General features: G+C 39.6%; 1 protein-coding gene across 9 annotated transcripts in view; it reads left to right on the plus strand.

Moving 5' to 3' along the window:
- The window catches only part of tjp2a (tight junction protein 2a (zona occludens 2)), a 38,166-nt gene that overhangs the window by 12,396 nt on the left and 5,321 nt on the right, over window positions 1-20,449 (plus strand). For 4 of the 9 annotated variants that reach the window (XM_087791019.1, XM_087791018.1, XM_087791012.1 and 1 more), the window contains 16 exons: window positions 3,845-3,898; window positions 8,478-8,602; window positions 9,647-9,749; window positions 9,836-10,595; window positions 10,729-10,832; window positions 12,688-12,841; window positions 13,743-13,854; window positions 17,384-17,514; window positions 17,589-17,667; window positions 17,731-17,881; window positions 17,938-18,046; window positions 18,120-18,339; window positions 19,352-19,539; window positions 19,623-19,718; window positions 19,780-19,859; window positions 19,928-20,138. In XM_087791019.1, the coding sequence (XP_087647145.1) occupies window positions 3,854-3,898; window positions 8,478-8,602; window positions 9,647-9,749; window positions 9,836-10,595; window positions 10,729-10,832; window positions 12,688-12,841; window positions 13,743-13,854; window positions 17,384-17,514; window positions 17,589-17,667; window positions 17,731-17,881; window positions 17,938-18,046; window positions 18,120-18,339; window positions 19,352-19,539; window positions 19,623-19,718; window positions 19,780-19,859; window positions 19,928-20,138 (2,668 nt within the window). In that variant the 5' untranslated portion in view covers window positions 3,845-3,853. Of the gene's footprint in view, window positions 1-293; window positions 504-3,033; window positions 3,306-3,844; window positions 3,899-8,477; window positions 8,603-9,646; window positions 9,750-9,835; window positions 10,596-10,728; window positions 10,833-12,687; window positions 12,842-13,742; window positions 13,855-17,383; window positions 17,515-17,588; window positions 17,668-17,730; window positions 17,882-17,937; window positions 18,047-18,119; window positions 18,340-19,351; window positions 19,540-19,622; window positions 19,719-19,779; window positions 19,860-19,927; window positions 20,139-20,449 lie in introns of those variants that run through there. The other 5 variants (XM_087791017.1, XM_087791021.1, XM_087791016.1 and 2 more) reach the window with 4 other exon arrangements.

Here is a 20,449-nt window from a genome sequence, read left to right on the forward strand (position 1 = left end):
TTCTCAGCAGGAGGCCAATAATCACTCCAACTTCGGAAGAATCTATGTTACTGCTTGTAGGGACCATATGGTAAAGCGTATTTAAATAGCGATTATTTACGGCATCTCTCAACCCATAATTTTTACGCGAGTTAATCGAGTGTTAATGATAAACCAGCGGACATTCTCACGGTTGGATTTGTTTGCGTTTAAAGAATATCCTTAAAATTCGACCACCCCCTCTTCAGGGATTGAGAATGGTATCTTCCGCGCCGAGCCGGTAGAACTCGGTGCTTTTGTTCAAAATAAGTAAACTGTGGTGTTTGAAGTTCCACATGCGCCTCGTATTACTATGTTTTAAACTATTTCGCATCGAGAAAAGTCAACTTAAACCTCTCTCGAACACCGAGGTTCGGCGAATTTGTTCTTAAAAAAATCTGCGACGGGACGGTTCAAAGTGCGTGATGCCAGTGAAGGGAGGGGGAGCTCTCTCCCTCAGCTCCTATGCTACTCGCTATTTCTCCGTAAGTACACGATTATTGAACACTTCCTCTCCACTACATCATCCTTCTATACTCTTAGAACGTGTGGAAAGTACTTCACTGCTCATATATTCAAGGCAAAGTGCGTGTATTTTGCTCCAGAGTGACGTTTCTCGCCTCATCCTGTTGCACCTGCTGTTTGCAAACGTCATGCTCGGGTTTAGCTTCACACCGGCAGGAAAAACTACAAATGTCACTTTTATCCGAGGTTATGATGGTTGTCATGTCACTGCTGATGCAATGTTTACACGAGAACTTGTTTCCGGGTGTGTTTTTCAAGGTCTTGTCTGTTGGGTGTAATGACCGTGTGCTGCTGCTAGGGGGCAGGCTTGGATCGCAGTTTCTCTTATAGTAACTTTTAAAAAAAGTATGTGGGAAAACGTTAAACCTCTGTTTTTGTCTAATACAAACTGGAATTGCTAGATATTTATCCTACGAATATCCTTTGGTTTCTGTTTTAGTGATTTAAAAAGAAGGTTCAATGTGTCAACGCTGGGATTCAATCGAAGCAAAGAAGAGGAAACAAAACAATGGAGCATCACTCATGCATTCTTGTCCATGTCAACCCATTGATTGTTTCTGTTACACACGGAAATCCTGTTACTCTGAATTTTTTTTTGAACCTCCCTGTTCATGGGCTAGTGTTTGTACTTGGTTATATAACCAGCAACTCTCTCTGGAGACCTGGACTTATGCCGCCAGCTCAGAACGCTTTGGTTCTGTTTATGCCTCCGTTTATCAACACAATGCCTACATTTCCTGAACACTAACTGTTATTTGCTACAAGATGTGAGTCAGTAAACGTTATTTGTGAAGCGCCTTTTGTGAAACCTTTAGCTAAATTGTCCCCAAGTGGGAGCACAAGAGTTATGTTCCTTTGATAGCTTTCTGAACTCTTGTCCCGTTATATTATCTTTCCAAATAATGGTAACTATTTCTAATGTTGCCATGGGAACCTGAAGTCATTTGTGTAGTTTCTAAGATGGTCAGGATAGGACACAAGAGAGGAAGGATGAGATTACTAGTCTCCCAAGTCTGCAGTGATGTATACAAACTCTCTCACGTATCTGATCGACTATTTCCTCTTCCCAAGATAGATCAAGGCTTTTTTTTTTTTTTCCTTTTAAAAAAAATGAGTCCGAAGCTAAGCTGACAGTGACTTGAATTTGTCTGTTTTATATCTAGTTTTAGCAGTTATTTACGGGCACGTCTTCTTCAAGAGAATACATAGATGAACACTGGGTTTAACACAACAAAGATTGTAAGTAAGATGCCAAAGATTGACCTGTAAAAAGTTCAGATCAAAAATGTTCTTGTAAAAGCACATCATATATTTATATTTAAACGTGAACATTCTAAACATACACATGCATCAGGAAAGTTTCAAACGCAAGAAAGGCCCTTAACATCAAGTAAAAACATGAAAAGAATGTTATTTCTGCATAATATTATTAAACAAATGCATCTGAAGAAATACTGAACGTATTGGTTTGAATTTTCACAGAGAAACCATTACAATTAAAAACAAAGGTTTTGAACATAACGTCATTAAACGGGAAAGATATCCTGAGGCAGGAGCAGGTGAGCAATGAGTCATTTTCTTTTCTTTTGCAACAAAAGAAGTGAGTCTATAAATAGAATAGCTGCCTCAAAAGAGACAGAAGTGGCCTCATCAGATCTCATGTCCTGGTCTAAAAAAAGGAACTCTTGCAAATGTATCTTGTTTTTTTTTTTAAACTAGAATAATTAATTATTGATATTGTCATGATGTTTCATTGTTAACGACAGAACATTTGACATATTATTCAATTATATATGGATTAAAAAAGCCTATCAATTGGCACTGAAAAAAGAAAGAGCTAGTTAATGATTATATATAATGTTTCCTGATAATAAATTGATAAAATTCAGAAGAAGTACTTTGCACTTTATTTAAAAACTATGACAAATGTAGCTGATTGTAATATATTTGATCTTAAAAAAATATATATTCTTCAATAGAGATTTTTCTGATTTAAAAGCTCTTTTTTTTTTACTTAAATTGTAATAGTTTTAAATTATCATGTTATACAGTTAAAAAGGGACATTTTGATGGAGTTCAGATCCAGTATTTGTTCTAAAAGGGAGGAGGGAACGTGGAACCAATCGTTATTCACCGCCTGAAGGTCGTGGGAGCAGAATCATCGATGGAATGACCTTGTGCATAAATGCCGCCATTTAATTGAGGTCGACATATTCTTCGTCAGTTGACGCTTCAACCCGACAACTCGTCAGTTTTTGCTCATCGGAAAATGAGCAAAGAAGTGCAAGAAAAGTAAATTCACGAACAAAGTTACGTGTGATTACTTATAACTTGTAATTTATTGTGAATATTATTGGAAGTTATCGAATGAAATTACTTGGTTTATTAACTTCTGTAACTTTGAGATCCGGTCGTTCCGTTGGGAATCCACAATAAAGTTGAATCAAGGCGTGACAGTGGTGAGGTCCGTGTGTGTCGGCACCCGTTTGCAGTGGTTGGGATTTGTGGCGAATGTAGGCCAGCAGAATCCCTCTTACGTCAACGGCAGGCGGGCAGATGCAGGCATAGAGCTGCTGGTGGTTTTGCAGCTGTGTGTCCATGGAGGGGCACATCCGCCCGCCAGAGCACTGCTGCCGCTGAGCACGGGAGATACGCCGAAAATTAACAAGACGGAGAAGGGGGCGCGAGCGATGAAGACCGTCCTCAGCCTGCACCGAAAATGGGCTCACGCAGTCAAGACCATTCGCATCCTGCAGGGACTCGTGAGTGCTTCTGCTTCCATAGCTCAGGTTTGGTCCGATCTACGGTCGTGAAAGTAACTCAGCCTGGCAGTCCGACCTTTTTGCGGTGGTTCGACTTGAAGTTGTGATGGAGGATGGATTATTTAGAGCGGAAATCGGTGCGAGTTCTGTGAACTTTTGTTTTAATCTTTATTGTTTGTTGAGACATTTTTTGAATCAGAAATAAGTAAAAAGTTGTTACTTGGATTAGAATCTGAGCTAGTTCAGTAGGTCGGAGGTTTCCTTTTGACGGTTGCAAACTGTTCTGCAGATTTAAAAGTATACCCTGAACTAGTTGGTCAACACTTATTATATATTTATATTTATATATATATATATAATGTTGTGAGGACCCGGCATGTTACTCTGCTCTCGGTTTCGGAGTGTCGTTGTTTCTTCAAGTACCTTGTGTAGTGACAACAAGGCAACTGAAGTGGTCGTTACATCACTTAATGCATTATTAATCTGTACGGTGAAATCAAACCAACCGTGGTAATCTTTCCCCCTTTTTCTCTGCACAGAATCCCGCCATGGAGGAGACCGTGTGGGAGCAGTACACCGTGACCCTGCAGAGGGTGAGTCCGTCTGCACGTTTCATTCCCATGTTTACATTCTGCCGCCCGGGATTTAAGTGATGGGTTTTACCACGTGTTCATATATCTATGGATTAAAGACTAAAGATGTACTGGTTTTTGCTCGGAGGAGATCAACTTAAAAGATGTAATTCAGATGAAAAAAAAATGGAAGCAGGACAAGAGGTGAATAATCACAAACGGCTTTATTTGAAAATATAAACTCTGTTGGGAATTTTCATTTTATAAATATAATGGAAATAAAATAGGATGAATAACAATAACTGGTAGAAGACACAGGATTTTTCACATTTATATTTGAAATGGCAGAAGAGAAATAAACTGTCCTTGTGTCACTAAAGATGAATTTAGCTTTTTTACATGAAAATAATGTGTTCGCCTTAAAGACGTGTTCAATCGATAAACATTTTTTTAAGCATTACTGTATATTTATTGTAATTTTCTTATGTTGAACAAAACTAACAAAACACTAAAACAATACATATCAAACCAAAATAAATAAATACTATAATATGCATATATCCACTCAAACACCTGCACTATCTTAAAAAAAAGATTTGAAACCAAAAACAAAACGCATAAAAGTCAAATACAACAGATGTCATTTTAAATCAATATAAATTCCTCAAATCATTTTGTCCTTATATGGTTTCCAAAGATGTTGAAATTCCTTCTGCTTGCTCTTCAATATGTACTGTAAGTTTGTTTCGCTTCCATGTGTCCATATATGGATGATTTAAACCTTCAATTTAGTTTAACTAAAAGGTAAATATTGACATGTTTCTTTTTTATCTTCTATCTATTGCAACTCAAGTCTTTTGCATCCATGTATTTTTTAGGTTAACTACAGTTCACCCTGTGTTGGCTAATATTGTGTCAGTACAGATATGTCAGAAATATTCTACCATCTAGTAAATATGAATGGTTCAGCTAAATATGAACAAGCCATAGTTAGATACTTCAGTGTCTTTATTCACATATTTTCCATTAACATCAAACTGGTGAAAGGCTTTAACTAGCATAGTTTATCCACCACCAGGAGGGCTTTGAATACAACGATGGCAGGAGGCTGCGATCCAGTGCAGCAGGTGCACCAAGTGTACTCGCTTGAATATAGTTCTGATCTCAAGAGTAACCAAGCTAACATGTGTGTCATTATTGAGATCACACGAGCACAACATAACTTCCTCCTTTCTCCGTCCATGAAATGGTATAAAAGGTTTTTTATTTTGGTTTAAACGTTTCGATCTCATCTTCTCTCTCCTGCATGTGTCATCTGTGCAGAAATATCAACCACACATTCAATTGACTTGTGTTTCGGGTTAGCACTGAGTCATGATGCCGGTTTTGTTTATTCACACAGAGCGAGGGAGAGAGGGAGAGAGGGAGAGAGGGAGAGAGAGAGAGCCATTTCCAGGCTCAAGCTTCAGTGAATTGACTGATTTGATGTGATGATGAGAAATAAACCCCAAAATACACAAGATACATTTAGATGATGATGCGAGTTAGTGTCATGTTAAAGCATGGAACCCGTTCTTGCTCATCCAAGGTTTATTTCTCTTGTCTGTAGATCATATTATGTCCCTAGATTAGTCTTATCAACCAAGATCATGATCATATTTGGTTGCTATGATGTGCACCATCCCTTAGAAACCAGATACACATCATGAACAGAAGACCTTTGACCTCCACCCTTAACCTTAACCGGCTGTCAAACATCTCTTCTTTCCTCCAGCTTCAACACACACTTTATCATTATCTGAGCTGCACCTGCTTTATCTTTTTCATTTCCCAGTATAATGTTCATTATTCGCCCATGTTTTTGAAACAAAGTTTCTGGACAAACGTCTCGCCCTCAAGGTTAGGGTGAGCTTCATTATTTCCAGATTTATTTTCGCCCAGTCGAGCGGTGATGCAATCGTACCACGCACATCAAACCGACATCACACATTTAAGGGGAGAGATGTTTCCTCGGTTAGTGCAGGTTCGCTGCCCTGCTCGAGGGCAGGATCTCAACCGGCGCGTCTCCTCGCAAAAACACCGAGTGTAAGCAGTCATGCATTTGAGGGGATGTGTGTGTGAGAGCCAGGAAATCAAAGGTTGAGCCCTGAGAAAATGAAATGCCAAACATTCTCCACCTTGTTTTGACCGCTGCTCGCTTGCACTGCATACATGTACAGTAACAAGAATGCTACGAGTATCTCAGAACCCATGGCTTGATGTGAGTCTCTCCTTCCAAGAAGTATGGATTAATGTATATGAGCCTGTCTTTCATTTAATGTGTTTGACGTCGGCTTCAAATCCATAAAAGTTCATCCAAAATCATCATGAAATGGAAAAACCTCACTTGAAAACTGATCACATGCAAAGATCATTCATATTGTGAACTATTTGGATGTTTGAAAGTGTTGCCATTTGACAAAAGGCTCTTCTTGCAAGTGTAGATCATAATTGCCAAAAATAAATCATTGAAATCAATATTTTGATTATTGAATTCGCAAATTTGTTGTTGTTGTTTTTTAGTTTTGTCTAATAACTAAGTCAAGAAATTCGAAAATAAGAAATACTTTCAAAATAAATGTTTTTTTTTACCTTATATTAATATATAATAATATAGAAAATAATATAGAAAATAAATCTCAATTCTCAATACAGTATTTTTAAATTCCAACCCAAACTACTTGATCAAACTCTCAGCCAATGGTGTTGCTATTATACCAGCATTTTATTTTGAATTTAAAATAATGCAAATATAAAAAATATTTTTAGACTTTATAAACTACTTTTTTTTTTTTTAATTAAATTATGTATAAACGGAACAAAAAGAAATACATTTATTCGATGTTACATGCATGTATATAATTAAATTATTTAAAAAAAACAAATTCTACCTTTCAATAGATGAATTGTTGAATTAAATGATTCAATCATGTTTTAAACCTTTTTTAAACGTTAACATTCCACCAAGGTTCTTGCAAATGCAGATCTAAATTGCCAAACATTATTGATTGTCCTGAAAGGCTCCTGCATTGTTTGTGATTCATAAGACAAAAAGCTCAGGGATGCATGTGTTATAATGTGAAGTAGTATTAGTAGTATATTGTTTGATGCTAATGTAAATGATCCTCCAATAATTCAAGACTGATATAATCTGTGTTTGTTCGAAAGCATATTTTGTCTAAACACGCTTGAAAAGGAGAGGTTATAAATAATATCAATAAAGACGTATATATCTACGTCAGAAACGGAGAAAAGGGTTTATTTTTTATCCATCTTTCAAGAGCTCTTGGTCTAAATTTAGACGAATCCATTTCGTGTGATTTCAGGAAAGACGATATTTACACTACATAGACTCTCATGGAAACTGAGAAACTGAACCTTTTTGATCCAGTAAAAGAAGAAACTTTGATGAAACAGGGAATTGGTTTAGTGAACAAAATAATGCTTTCTTTAACTTTATATACGTGTTTTAATTGATTTAACCTGGTATTTTGTCTGTTTTTTAAAGTGGTATTAATAGACCTTTAAAAAAAACATAGTTTATTCTTTTTGGTCAAAAAAGGAGTACATTTCTGAAACATCTAAGTAAATGAAGTGCTTTATTTGGATACTCCGACTATCTTGACGTTTATCTTTTTCAGTGCACTTAACCCTATTGTTATTTCAGGGTCAAGGTGACCCAAAAACAAATGTGTTCGTGCTATCCCTTGTGTTCCTTCCGGATCAAGGTAAACAAACTCCCTGGCTTCCATAAATACATAGTGTTGTGGGGGTTGTTCACCTTAAACTAAAGGCAACACAAGGGATACCACAAACACATTTGTTTTCAGGCCTTCAGGTCACCTAGACCTGGAGATAACAAAAGGGTTAACTCAGCTTTTGATGCCTTTCAAAGTCCGAACAGTCCTTGAATCAGTCAGAAATGTCTTCCGTTTTAAACTATACTCATGTTAAAAAAAGGAAACTAACACTAGGCGATGAATGATGATGATTATATTTCTAAGCCCCAGAAGTATTATCTCAAGAGAGTAGAAGATTTACTGATTCATATGTTTGTTGTGTCGATATATATACATGTATATCAACAACATACATAGCAACATGTTTTGTGGGTGTTTTTCCACGTCATCGTTTCCTTACAATTGTTATTTTTCCAAGGAGAATAAATCTGCATTTGAGTGAGCAATAGAGTGTGTTCTTCATTAGTGCTGCTCTCCATCCTTTCCCTCCCTCTGCCTCTCACGGCCATCTGCTCTCCACGGGGAAAGTGGGGAATTGTGTGGTTTTGATGTGCAGATGGGAGGGAGGGGATAAACACCGAGGGGTCATTCAATCTCCAGCCTAATCTCATCTGGGCGAGCTGGAGCAGTGCGAGCAGGTAGACTCGTAGGCTCGTCAATACGCAGGCGACATCGCCAGCCGCCATGTTTACATCACACCCCGGGCGAGCGTGCGCTCAATGCTTGGGGAACGATGTCCATGGATGGATTTGCAGATTTGTCAAATCACAAAAGCACATGGACAAAATAATAAAAAATGAAAATCATTCTGTTGCTCTCAGGATCCTAAGATGGGCTTCGGTATCGCCGTGTCAGGAGGGCGGGACAATCCCAACGAGGACAGCGGAGAGACGTCAATCATGGTGTCTGACGTCCTGCAGGGCGGACCAGCTGATGGATTGTTGTTGTACGTATTACAAGCTTGTGGTTTTTTTCATTAGAGAAATGTGGACATAGATTATGGAGGTATGTCAGTGCCATCAGAATATTGCATCATCTTAAATCGGATATGGTTGTTTTTTTAAGCATTACATTCTTTTTTTTAATAATTATATTGAATATTTTTTATATTGAAAGGCTGGATTTATTTTTTATTAAATCTTTTTTATATTGATTTTGTTTTGGTTTTTTATTAACTGAATAAGGAAATTATATTTTTCTTTTTTTACACATAGTTTGATATTCTTATTCCAATAATTTAAAAATAAATTTCTAAATTAGTGTCACCATACAATACCGAGCTACTTGATCTTTCATCCAATCACGGTGTTGATGTTATACCAACATTTTTATAGTGTATTTGAAAAAGCTAAGGATAAAATAATAAGAATAAAACGTTTTGCATGTTCGTAGTACAGGATTTATTTTGAATATTTGTCATTAAAATATCAAAATCCATGTGTGAAAAAATTGAACCTTTTTAAAACAAATCAATGTATACAATGTATTTATTTAAAAAAACGAATTTAACCTTTTAATATAGAAATTGTTGAATTAAATTATGACATGCAAAGACCATTTATGTAGTGAACTATGTAGATGTTTTAAAGTTTTGCCATTTGACAGGCTCTAACAGTAGTAGATCATAATTGAAGTCAGTTTTATAATAAGCTGTTTTTTTACACGTAGAGTGCGATTTTGTATTTTCCATAATATAAAAAAATCATTGTTTTAATAAAAAAACGAATTTAATGCTAAAGAGAAAAACAGTTTTATCATTTGAAATGTTAATTTCCACCATTCAATATTTTGATGCTGTTCTTATACCTCCATAATGGATAAAACAAAAGCTCTGTCTTTGACATAATATTAGATATTTTGATCAGCGTTGTTGTGCGTTTCATCCGAGATTCTGAAAAATGATCAATTTCACTGATAACAGTTAATAAATATAAACTTTATGTTTACAGAAATTCTATATCTGATCTACTTTTTTTATTCTTGTGTCCAGTGAAAATGACCGAGTGGTTCAGGTGAACGCTATTCCCATGGATGGAGTCACTCATTCCTTTGCCGTTCAGACCCTGAGAAAATGTGGAAAAGTTGCAAAGATTGTAAGTTTTTCAATCGTCTCTAAAGTTGATCATTTTAAGATGTTTTGAGGATCGTTCGGTTCTAAACTTTGTCTGCATGACCACAGACTGTGAAGAGGCCCAGGAAAGTCCCGGTGAATCTTCTGAACAGACCCGCGTCCCCCGACGACCGGGTCTTCAACAACGACTACAACGACGACTACAACTACGACCAGGACCGGCCCAGCGTGTACAGCGCTGGGCGGGAGCACAGCCTGGAGCGGGAGCGCGGCGGCGGCTACATGGACTCCGGCTACCAGACCAGGGAGCGCGAGTACGACAGAGATTATGACCAGCGGGAAAGAGGAAGGAGCCGCGACAGGGACCTGAGCCCCGAGCGAGACTACAGGAGGGACGGCAGCAGGGGACGGACTTTGGACCGGGAGCGCAGCCCGGAGCACCACAAGAGCAACAACGCCTTGGACCGCGACTACAGCCCGGACCGGCGGTACCGCCGCGACCCCCCGGCAGAGCGCAGCCCCGACAGGCGTTACAGAAGCGAGCGCACCCTCAACCGCGACCACAGCCCCGACAGACGGTACCGGAGCGAGCGGACCTTGGACCGCACCAACAGCCCGGACCTGAGATACAGACGCGACAGCCAGAGTCCTGGACGCGCTCACGGCAGAGACCCCAGCTTCGAGAGAGGACGGGATCATGATCCCAGAAAGTACGAGGAACCCGTCAAGCGCAGTGCCAGCAGGGACCGCCTGGACTACTCGCCTCCCCCTGCGGACCTGCCCATCCCCCTGCCGAGACCGGCCCGGGACCTGGAGCCCCTGGAGAAACCTGTTAATGTGCTGCTTCTTAAAAACAGGCCGAACGAAGGTCAGTTATTGATCAACTTCCTTTTGGTTTTTTTTCGTATGTTCTTCATCTTAATCAATCCAAAAACAACCATCGTCTTGTATAATAAAGATCTGTCAAAACATCAGCAAACTTTTTCTGTTCTGTCTTCTAGAGTACGGCCTCCGTCTGGGCAGCCAGCTCTTCATCAAAGAAATGACCAGCACAGGACTGGCCAGTCGAGATGGGAACCTGCAGGAAGGAGATATCATACTCAAGGTCAGATTTCCTTTCCTTTTATCCATTTCCTCTGCACAACATCGTGTATACAGCTATTGACGATCGTTCCCCGGCAAATTAAATCTCAGAATCCATGCCACTGATAAACAGAAAAGGTCAAATTGAAGAGATTTTTTTGTTTGTCCGACAAGGATCTGTATTTCTGCTGATAATTCGATTTGTATAGTTCAGCGTAGAACTAATGTGAGACTAAATCAAGTTAACATGGGTCAGATATGAGGCTCTGTTTGCTGACACGGACGTCTTTGTTTATCCAGAATATCAGCTGCCGCCAAGTTCATGCCGCGATATTCTGACCTCAAAACACAGAAACATATGCAAGTAGTTCTGCCCGACATTGAGGAGTGTAGATCAGTAACTTCATTCTATTGGGAATTTTAAAAAAAACACCCAAGTTTTAGTAAAAGTGTGCAGTACACAATTGATTTGGATCAGAACTGGCCTAAAGATGCAAATGTATAAAACAAAAATTCACCTCACATATCAGTCCAGTGCACTCATCATTAATGACTCAAATAAAAGCTGAAAATGTCATCTAAATAATTAATTATTGATTGATATTCTTAATGATCATAATAGTGTTCAACTTGATAGACTTGTTCCAAATATGCATTGAGTGCTCATCTCTGATTTATTATTTATTTTCCTTAGTAATGGCATATATATAGAGAGAGTGACTGAGTCCACTCTCAAAACATTGACTACAGAACTAGTTGTACCATAAGGCTAACTAACTCATTCAGTAGATTGTTACTGTGTAAGATTGCACGATACATAATTCACAAAATACCACAAAGTTGATACGTAATTATGCGTAATAAAAAAAAAAAGTACTGTTTGAGTTCAAACTTAATGTAACTTGTCATATAAAAAGGCACCACAATGATGAAGGAAAAGACACAGTCCCAATTGTTGTTCACGTTGAAGCTGCTTGTTTTCAAATTAAAGATGGTTAATAATAATAATAATAATAATAATAATCTCTATAATGTCAGCAATTATAGGGAAACTTAAAAATAACTGGATAAAAAGGACAGCAAAATTTGATCAGGACCTGAAAACGCTTGTTTTTCTCAAGTTAAAATATCATTTACCATAACCACGTCCACTCTGTTGTGATCGGTCACACATCAAGGTTTGTCACCGCACGTAATTAATCCCAGAAGTCTCCACCTTCAAGGGACTCATTGTACAAACAAAGCCGGGTGTGAGTATAGCCGGCTGGAGTAGGAGTGAAGCCATTATTACGTCATAATGGACTCTCGTAACCTCTCATTCGCCATATTTCAGACAGGGGAGAACCTTTTATAAAGTAATAAATGTAACAGGTTCAAACTATTTTGTTTGGCCCTTTGACTTAAACTGTGATAAGATTTCTTGTGTGATTGAGTTTGTCACGACTGATCTAGATAAGGACCAGCGTGGAAGCTTGATGGGCAGAACAAGAGCTCCAGATATTTTATATTGAGGAAGAATGCAGAAGGAATGATGAGTATTTAAGGAATCTCTGGGGGTGAAGAAAGAGAGGGCGGAGAGCGTTGAACGAGTGGAGATGACGGGCAGGGTTATATATTTCACAAAAGATAAGTGGCAAGAAAGAAAAATAATATCTTTTAGAACGATAGTTTTTACCGAGAGAGACCAGAAGTGACAAGAATATAAATCACAGGCACGTCTTTAAATCTAAACCTCAAGGAAAGTTGGACACAGATTTATTTTCATGCGGTAACGTGGCATGAAAATAAAAGGTGTGACTACTAACAATAGTGATCTAGATCGGCTTCATAATTCTGTGGCATCTAAAGACTTTTTTTCCCCGTCCTCTCCTGTGCAGATCAACGGCACGGTGACGGAGAACCTGTCCCTCAGCGACGCCGGGAAACTCATCGAAAAGTCCCGTGGAAAGCTGCAGCTGGTGGTGCAGCGAGACAGGCGGCAGGTTCTGATCCGAGTCCCGCCGATGGTGGACAGTGACTCGGAGCTCGACGGTGAGAGACGCCCAAAGCTAAAGAGCAAAACCGTGTACTCGGTTTAGACCACCAAACAAAAAAATACTGGACGTGTAATCAAACGTGTTTTGTTCTCTGTTGTGTGTTTGTGCATCCAATAAAAGCCTTTCATCTCACCATCCGTTTTTAAGTTTCACTCGATCACTAACCTGGCCGGCCGCGCGAGCCAAACCACTCTCTGAAACAACTGCTATAATCCTCATTTCTCTCCACCTTCATAAATCTCTTTTATAGCAAATTTTACTGTCACATGACCAGAAGGTGAGCTGTGATTGGGCAGGACAGATTTAGATAAGCAGGGTGAGTGGATTGTTAGCTCACCAAATGTCTGCAGGAAGAAAGGACCAGCCCTGAAGACTCGTGACCCACTTTGTGTGTGTTTTTTGTGAGTGTGTGAAAACACTCATTCTGCCTTTGGCAGGGTGATCTAATCCAGCACTATAATCCTGCCATTGGAAATGGCAGGATGTCATTACGCTATGAAGCGGCCGCCTGGTCTCTGTCGCCCACCGTCCATCTCTTGACACGACAATAGTTTGTGTGTTTGTGTGCATGTCTGACTAATCGACTGGGACAGGATTGTTCTGCTCTGCGAGGCCCAAATCACCCAGAGTGCATCTGCTTAAGACGCGTCGTCTCGTGTCATTTGTCGGACTCCACCAAACCCCCGAACGCTCACTGAAACCGGTTCATTCCATCATGTTTAATCCACGTCATGAGATTTTTAAACCCATTGTTCGTTGACCTTTGCTGGAGCAGAGGGCTTTGCTCGTCCCTCTGATGGCATCTGTGAATACGTTGTCTTGTGAGTCATTCCTTGTGTCCAAAACGGAAACTTTGAAACTTCAGCGTTGAACTTTTTTTTGGGGTTTCTTTCCAGACATCTCTGAGATCGAGTCGTACCGCTCGTACTCGCCCCAGGACGACCGGAGAGGCCATCACTCGGACCTCTCGTCCCACTCCTCCAATGAGCGGCTGCGAGAGAAACCCAGGTAATGAACCCACTTCCTCGTGTTCTTTTGAAAAGTCAAATGGTTTATCCTGATAAAAAAGGAGAGGCTCTTGACTTAGATTACATTTGAGTGTGAGAAAATGTTGATACTTAATATCGCGACGTTGTTTTCACGAAACTCGATCGAGATTCAACAGCACTGTAAAACACCTTTTTTTTTTAATTTTGTTGCGATCCCTGCCTGGCCTGCCATCTCTTTTATGGTTAATATTTCAAATATATTTGATTTATTTATATACAGTTAACATGCAAATGTTCATGCTGTTTGTTAATTTTTGTGTTGCAAATACATTTCTGGCCGCTAGATGGCAGCGGTCATTACGTCCTTCGCAGCTAATGGAACAATGAAATCCCTCGAGATACTGGTGATGACTGAGGACGAGAGGATACAGTTGACTCCAGCAGCTTTTAAAGCTGATGTTTAGACTTTTTTTCTGGTTTCAAAACAAATGAAAGTAGTAACAACTTCGTCGAGAGTCATGTGGTCTGTAAATTCTGCGGACTGGGACTGGAACACCAGAGTCAAGTACTCGACAATACTACAAATATTGTTCCTACAGTATTGCAATATATCGTATTGTTGCCCCTGTATCGTGATACATATCGTGTCCAGCCACATACCAATCTTTTAAACATGACGTTAAATGACATTTAAGGAAACGGACAAGGTTGGAGAGGAACTTCTCTGTAGACCTAATGTAAAAATTTCAGGCCCGAGGGCCACATCTTGCCCGCCTTGTCATTTAATGTGGCCCGCAGGATGAAAAAAACTTTTTACCACTACAGATTAATGTTGATACAGTGATCCAGGAAGATAATATAATAAATTGAGCTTATTGATTTCAGTAATTTTAAGTAAACTTGATAAATAAATAAAGTTGTTGTGACAAGAGACTCTGATGAATTGTTTTGTTTTGTTAAAAAACTAAAATTCAAGTGAACTTTGAATTTTTTCCAACCCTCTGACTCAAGACTGTGTTAGATGTGATGACAATCCAAGTCATTGAGTTCCACACCCTTGCTGTAAATGTGTTATGTGTAATAACAGAATGCACGTGAGGTGGGAGGAAGAGTGAAGACAAGGGAAACAAATAAACAGTTGATTACAGAGTTGTAGATAAAGCGCATGGTAGGTGAAGAAGATAGTGCAGGCAGGGTGGAACGGGTAGAGAAGATCAGTCGGAGAATAGATGAAGAAATAATAAAAGTGTAGAGGAAACAATAATTTTGAGTGTTCAGATGTAAGGTGGAACGCAAATTAGGATAATGTAGGATTACGTTGACTCATGCTTAAGCCAGTATATCCCCTAATATCAGGAAGTGATAATACTGTTGTGGAATGTGTCTTTAAGCCGTCGAAAATCATCCATATTTTCACTGCATCCTAAGCCAGATCCATGTGACGTTAGTGGGGAAGTGACTCGGTTAGTTGTTAACATTTCCAACATTATTACAGTGACTTGTAGAAGCTGTTACAAACAATGTTAGTGTTGAAATTCACCATAAGCGTAACCAGTTATGGTATCAAAAATTACATAGTTCGATTAATACCCGGACACATAGTTGACCACCTACAAATGTTGCATAATCTGTCTTGGCTTTTAAGGTGCGTCATATCTGCCATGTTGTATTGGATAGTTTGTTGGGTGGCATATCTTTGTTGCCATGTTTTTAATATTTTATGGGGTGGCATATATTTGTTCCCATGTTTTTAATATTTTGTGGGGTGGCATATCTTTGTTACCATCTTTTTAATATTTTATGGGGTGGCATATCTTTGTTGCCATGTTTTTAATATTTTGTGTGGTGGCATACCTTTTGTTGCCATGTTTTTGATATTTTGTGGCGTGGCACATATTTGGTTACATTTTTTGGATATTTTGTGGGGTGGCATATAATTGTTGCCAGCTTTTTTTTTTTATAATTTAAGGAGCTGCAATATTTGTTGCCATGTTTTTAATATTTTGTGGGGTGGCAAAGCTTTGTTGCTATCTTTTTAATATTGTGTGGTGTGGAATATCTTTGTTTCCATGTTTTTAATATTTTGTGGGGTGTCATATCTGTGTTGCCATGTTTTTAATATTTTATGGGGTGGCATCTTTGTTTCCATGTTTTTAATATTTTGTGGGGTGTCATATCTGTGTTGCCATGTTTTTAATATTTTATGGGGTGGCATATCTTTGTTGTCATCTTTGTCATATTCAGTGGGGTGGCATATCCATGTTGCCATGTTTTTAATATTGTGTGGGGTGGCATATCCGTGTTGCCATGTTTTTAATATTTTGTGGGGTGGCATATCCGTTTTGCCATGTTTTTAATATTTTGTGGGGTGGCATATCCGTTTTGCCATGTTTTTAATATTTTGTGGGGTGGCATATCTGTGTTGCCATGTTTTTAATATTTTGTGGGGTGGCATATCCGTTTTGCCATGTTTTTAATATTTTGTGGGGTGGCATATCCGTTTTGCCATGTTTTTAATATTTTGTGGGGTGACATATCCGTTTTGCCATGTTTTTAATATTTTGTGGGGTGTCATATCTGTGTTGCCATGTTTTTAATATTTTATGGGGTGGCATATCTTTGTTGTCATCTTTGTAATATTCTGTGGGGTGGCATATCCATGTTGCCATGTTTTTAATATTGTGTGGGGTGGCATATCCGTGTTGCCATGTTTTTAATATTTTGTGGGGTGGCATATCCGTTTTGCCATGTTTTTAATATTTTGTGGGGTGGCATATCCGTTTTGCCATGTTTTTAATATTTTGTGGGATGGCATATCCGTTTTGCCATGTTTTTAATATTTTGTGGGGTGGCATATCTGTGTTGCCATGTTTTTAATATTTAATGGGGTGGCATATCTTTGTTGTCATCTTTGTAATATTCTGTGGGGTGGCATATCCATGTTTCCATGTTTTTAATATTGTGTGGGGTGGCATATCCGTGTTGCCATGTTTTTAATATTTTGTGGGGTGTCATATCTGTGTTGCCATGTTTTTAATATTTTGTGGGGTGGCATATCCGTGTTGCCTTTTTTTTTATATTTTGTGGGGTGGCATATAATTGTTGTCAGTTGTTTTTTTTTATATTTTGTGGGGTGTCATATCTGTGTTGCCATGTTTTTAATATTTTGTGGGGTGGCATATCCGTTTTGCCATGTTTTTAATATTTTGTGGGGTGGCATATCTGTGTTGCCATGTTTTTAATATTTAATGGGGTGGCATATCTTTGTTGTCATCTTTGTAATATTCTGTGGGGTGGCATATCCATGTTGCCATGTTTTTAATATTGTGTGGGGTGGCATATCCGTGTTGCCATGTTTTTAATATTTTGTGGGGTGTCATATCTGTGTTGCCTTTTTTTTATATTTTGTGGGGTGGCATATAATTGTTGTCAGTTGTTTTTTTTTATATTTTGTGGGGTGGCATACCTTTGTCGTTTATGTGGCAGCCATCTTGTAACCACGATGATTCAACTAATGATACAAAAATCATGTTTTCTTCTGACTTCAGAAGGGACGACCCCCCTAACAGGTTGGCTAAGATGGGGGGCCTGCCAACCCCCTTCAGAGGCGCCGACAGAGCAGAGGACGCCCGGCCGCCTCAGCCGGAGAGGGAAGAGTCACGAGCAGAAACTCCTCCAGGTACACGTTCTACTCCCAACAATCATCGTTGAAATCACACCGAAGGTATTGACGAGTCTGTTTGTCGCCGCCAGCTGTTGTCGTCGTTCCGAAGGTCCACGCTCCTCCTAAAGTTCCTCTCAAACCCAGCCTGGAGGACCAGGAAGTTTACGGGTATGTGTTCACTTCCTGTTTCCAAAGATGTCCGCTCATCTTTTTTTTTGTTGCATCTTCCAGACCAAATACAGTGATGGTTCGATTCCAGAAGGGGGACAGCGTGGGCATGAGGCTGGCAGGAGGGAACGACGTCGGCATCTTCATCGCTGGGGTCCAGGAGGACAGCGCGGCCGAGCAGGAGGGTCTTCGCACCGGAGATCAGATCATGAAAGTGAGTCAACGTTTCTGCCTCAACGATGTCATATTGAATCAAACGTCCCGTTGCAGGTCAACAACATGGACTTCAGGGGGATGGTCCGCGAGGACGCCGTCCTCTACCTGCTGGAGATCCCTAAAGGAGACGACGTGACCATCCTGGCTCAGAGCAAACCAGAAGGTACTCGTGATGTTTGACAGTATCATGATTATTTGAAGGAAGTAAAACTTTATTTTTTGTTGTTGTCCTTCAGTCTATCAGGATATCCTGGAGTCCGGCAGAGGCGACAACTTCTTCATCAGGACCCACTTCGAGTTCGAGAAGGAAGCTCCTCAGAGCCTCCCGTTCACACGAGGAGAGATCTTCAAGGTCACCGACACCCTCTACGACGGGAAGCTCGGCAACTGGCTGGCGATCCGAACGGATAAGAGCAACCAGCTGCTGGAGAAAGGAATCATTCCCAACAAGAGCAGGTATTTAGAAGATTCTTTTTTACACTGAATCTTCCGAATAGTGGAAGTTTATTTATTTTTTTGTTTAAATGCACGAGGCTTCAGAATTCCCTCATAAAACTTTCCAAAGCTGTCATGAACATTCAACACATTTTCATACTGTTTTTCCGCAAAAAAAAAATACATTATTTATCAATAATGGAAATGATGAAAATAACAAAATTAAATTAATAATTAATTTATACAGCTTTATTCTTAAACGTTGACACAGCAGGATACAAAAAATATTAAACACATAGTACACATTAAAAAACAATAAGAAAATAACAAGAAATCTAAATATTAGAAAATTAATATTTTAAAATGTATTCATCATTTATTCAAACTTACTAAAACATAACTTATAACTTAACTAAACATTTCATATGAGATGCCAGCCCTCTCAACAACCCCCTCAGTAACGGTGACCTGACCAGCTCTCGTAATGCTTTGCCGCCCAGCCAACCAATCAAAGCTGTCGATCACAGATGTAGCATTTAGGTACAGTATTGTAGCGGCCAATCAGAGGTCACTAACTAGTGTGCAGAAAGGGATCATGGGAGTTCATGTGATTAAAAATAATAACAATCGTACGTAAAAAGATGGTACAAAAGAATACTAACAAAATAAAAAGTTTCAGCCACATGTAATTGACAACATTTATTTCAACTTATAACTCTTAACAACACTTTCAGTAACGGTGACCCGAACAGCTCCTGCAATGCTTTGCCGCCCAGCCAACTAATCACTGCTGTCCATAGCTTTTAACAAGGCAACATGGGTAGTAGCATTTAGGTACAGTCTTGTAGCGACCAATCAGACGTCGCTTAGTAGGGCTTTGAGTAGAAGGGGATCATGGGAGTTGTCTCTGTCGTTGGCGCCATAACATTTTCAAGTACCGTGTGCAAAAAAAAAAAAAACTATAATAACGTTCTTAGCTCTGAACGGAGATAAAACAATATTGGATCTATTTTTCTCCTCGTCCACGTGACAGGGCCGAGCAAATGGCCAACGTCCAGAACGCCGCCCGGGCAGCGTCGGGTAACGACCGGGGAGACTTCTGGAGGCTGCGAGGTCAAAGGGCGGCCAAGAAGAAAGACCTGCGCAAGAGTCGCGAGGACCTGAGCGCGGCTCCGGTCACCACCAAGTTCCCGGCATACGAGCGAGTGGTTTTACGTGAAGGTAACGAAGAAAGAAAAAAAAAAAAGTAGCCGCGCTATAGCGCCGCCGTCATCCTGCGTCTGACCCGGGTCTTCCTCTCTCAGCTGGCTTCAGGAGACCCGTCGTCATCTTTGGACCCATTTCTGACGCGGTGAACGAAAAACTGGCCACGGACCTGCCGGGCGAGTTCGTCGTCGCCAGTAAGTGTTTTTTTTTTCCGGATGATTTAAAAATGTTTCGCTGACTCCGTGTTCTTTGAAGAAACGGAACCAAAGGACGCAGGAAGTGAGAAGTCGTCGGGCGTGGTGAGGTTGAACACCATCAGGCAGATCATCGAGCAGGTATGATGTCGCCACAGAGAGTCGGAGGTGAGATACGTGACATCGTTTTTGTTTTGTTTTCGTCTCAGGACACGCACGCGCTGCTGGACGTCACGCCCAAAGCGGTGGACACGCTCAACTACACTCAGTGGTATCCCATCGTCATCTTCCTCAACCCGGACTCCAAAGCAGGGGTGAAGACCATGAGGAACCGCCTGATCCCCGGGTCCACCCGGAGCGCCCGCAAACTGTACGAGCAGGCGGTGAAACTGAGGAAGACTTGCTCGCACCTTTTCACCGGTGAGTGACTCCTGGAGTTATTTTTAATTGTTTTTTTTTATAATTTAATTCAATTATTTCTTTAGTTAAAGGTTGATGTGTTTTTTAATAATTTAATTTTAAAAATTGGATCGTTTTAAAGCTTTTTAAATGTTGTCTCGTTTAATTGTTTTACAGGCAGGTTTGTTTTTAAGCAATGAAATGTACTTTTAATTCAATAAGTTCTTATTCATTTAAAAAAAAAAAATTAATAACCAAATTAAATTTCATATTTTTTAAATAAATGTTTTTTTTACAAATAGAGTTTGATATTCTTATTCCAATAATTCAAA

This window comes from Callionymus lyra, chromosome 5 (assembly GCF_982586985.1).
Source record: "Callionymus lyra chromosome 5, fCalLyr1.hap1.1, whole genome shotgun sequence".
Taxonomy (NCBI): Eukaryota; Metazoa; Chordata; class Actinopteri; order Syngnathiformes; family Callionymidae; genus Callionymus; species Callionymus lyra.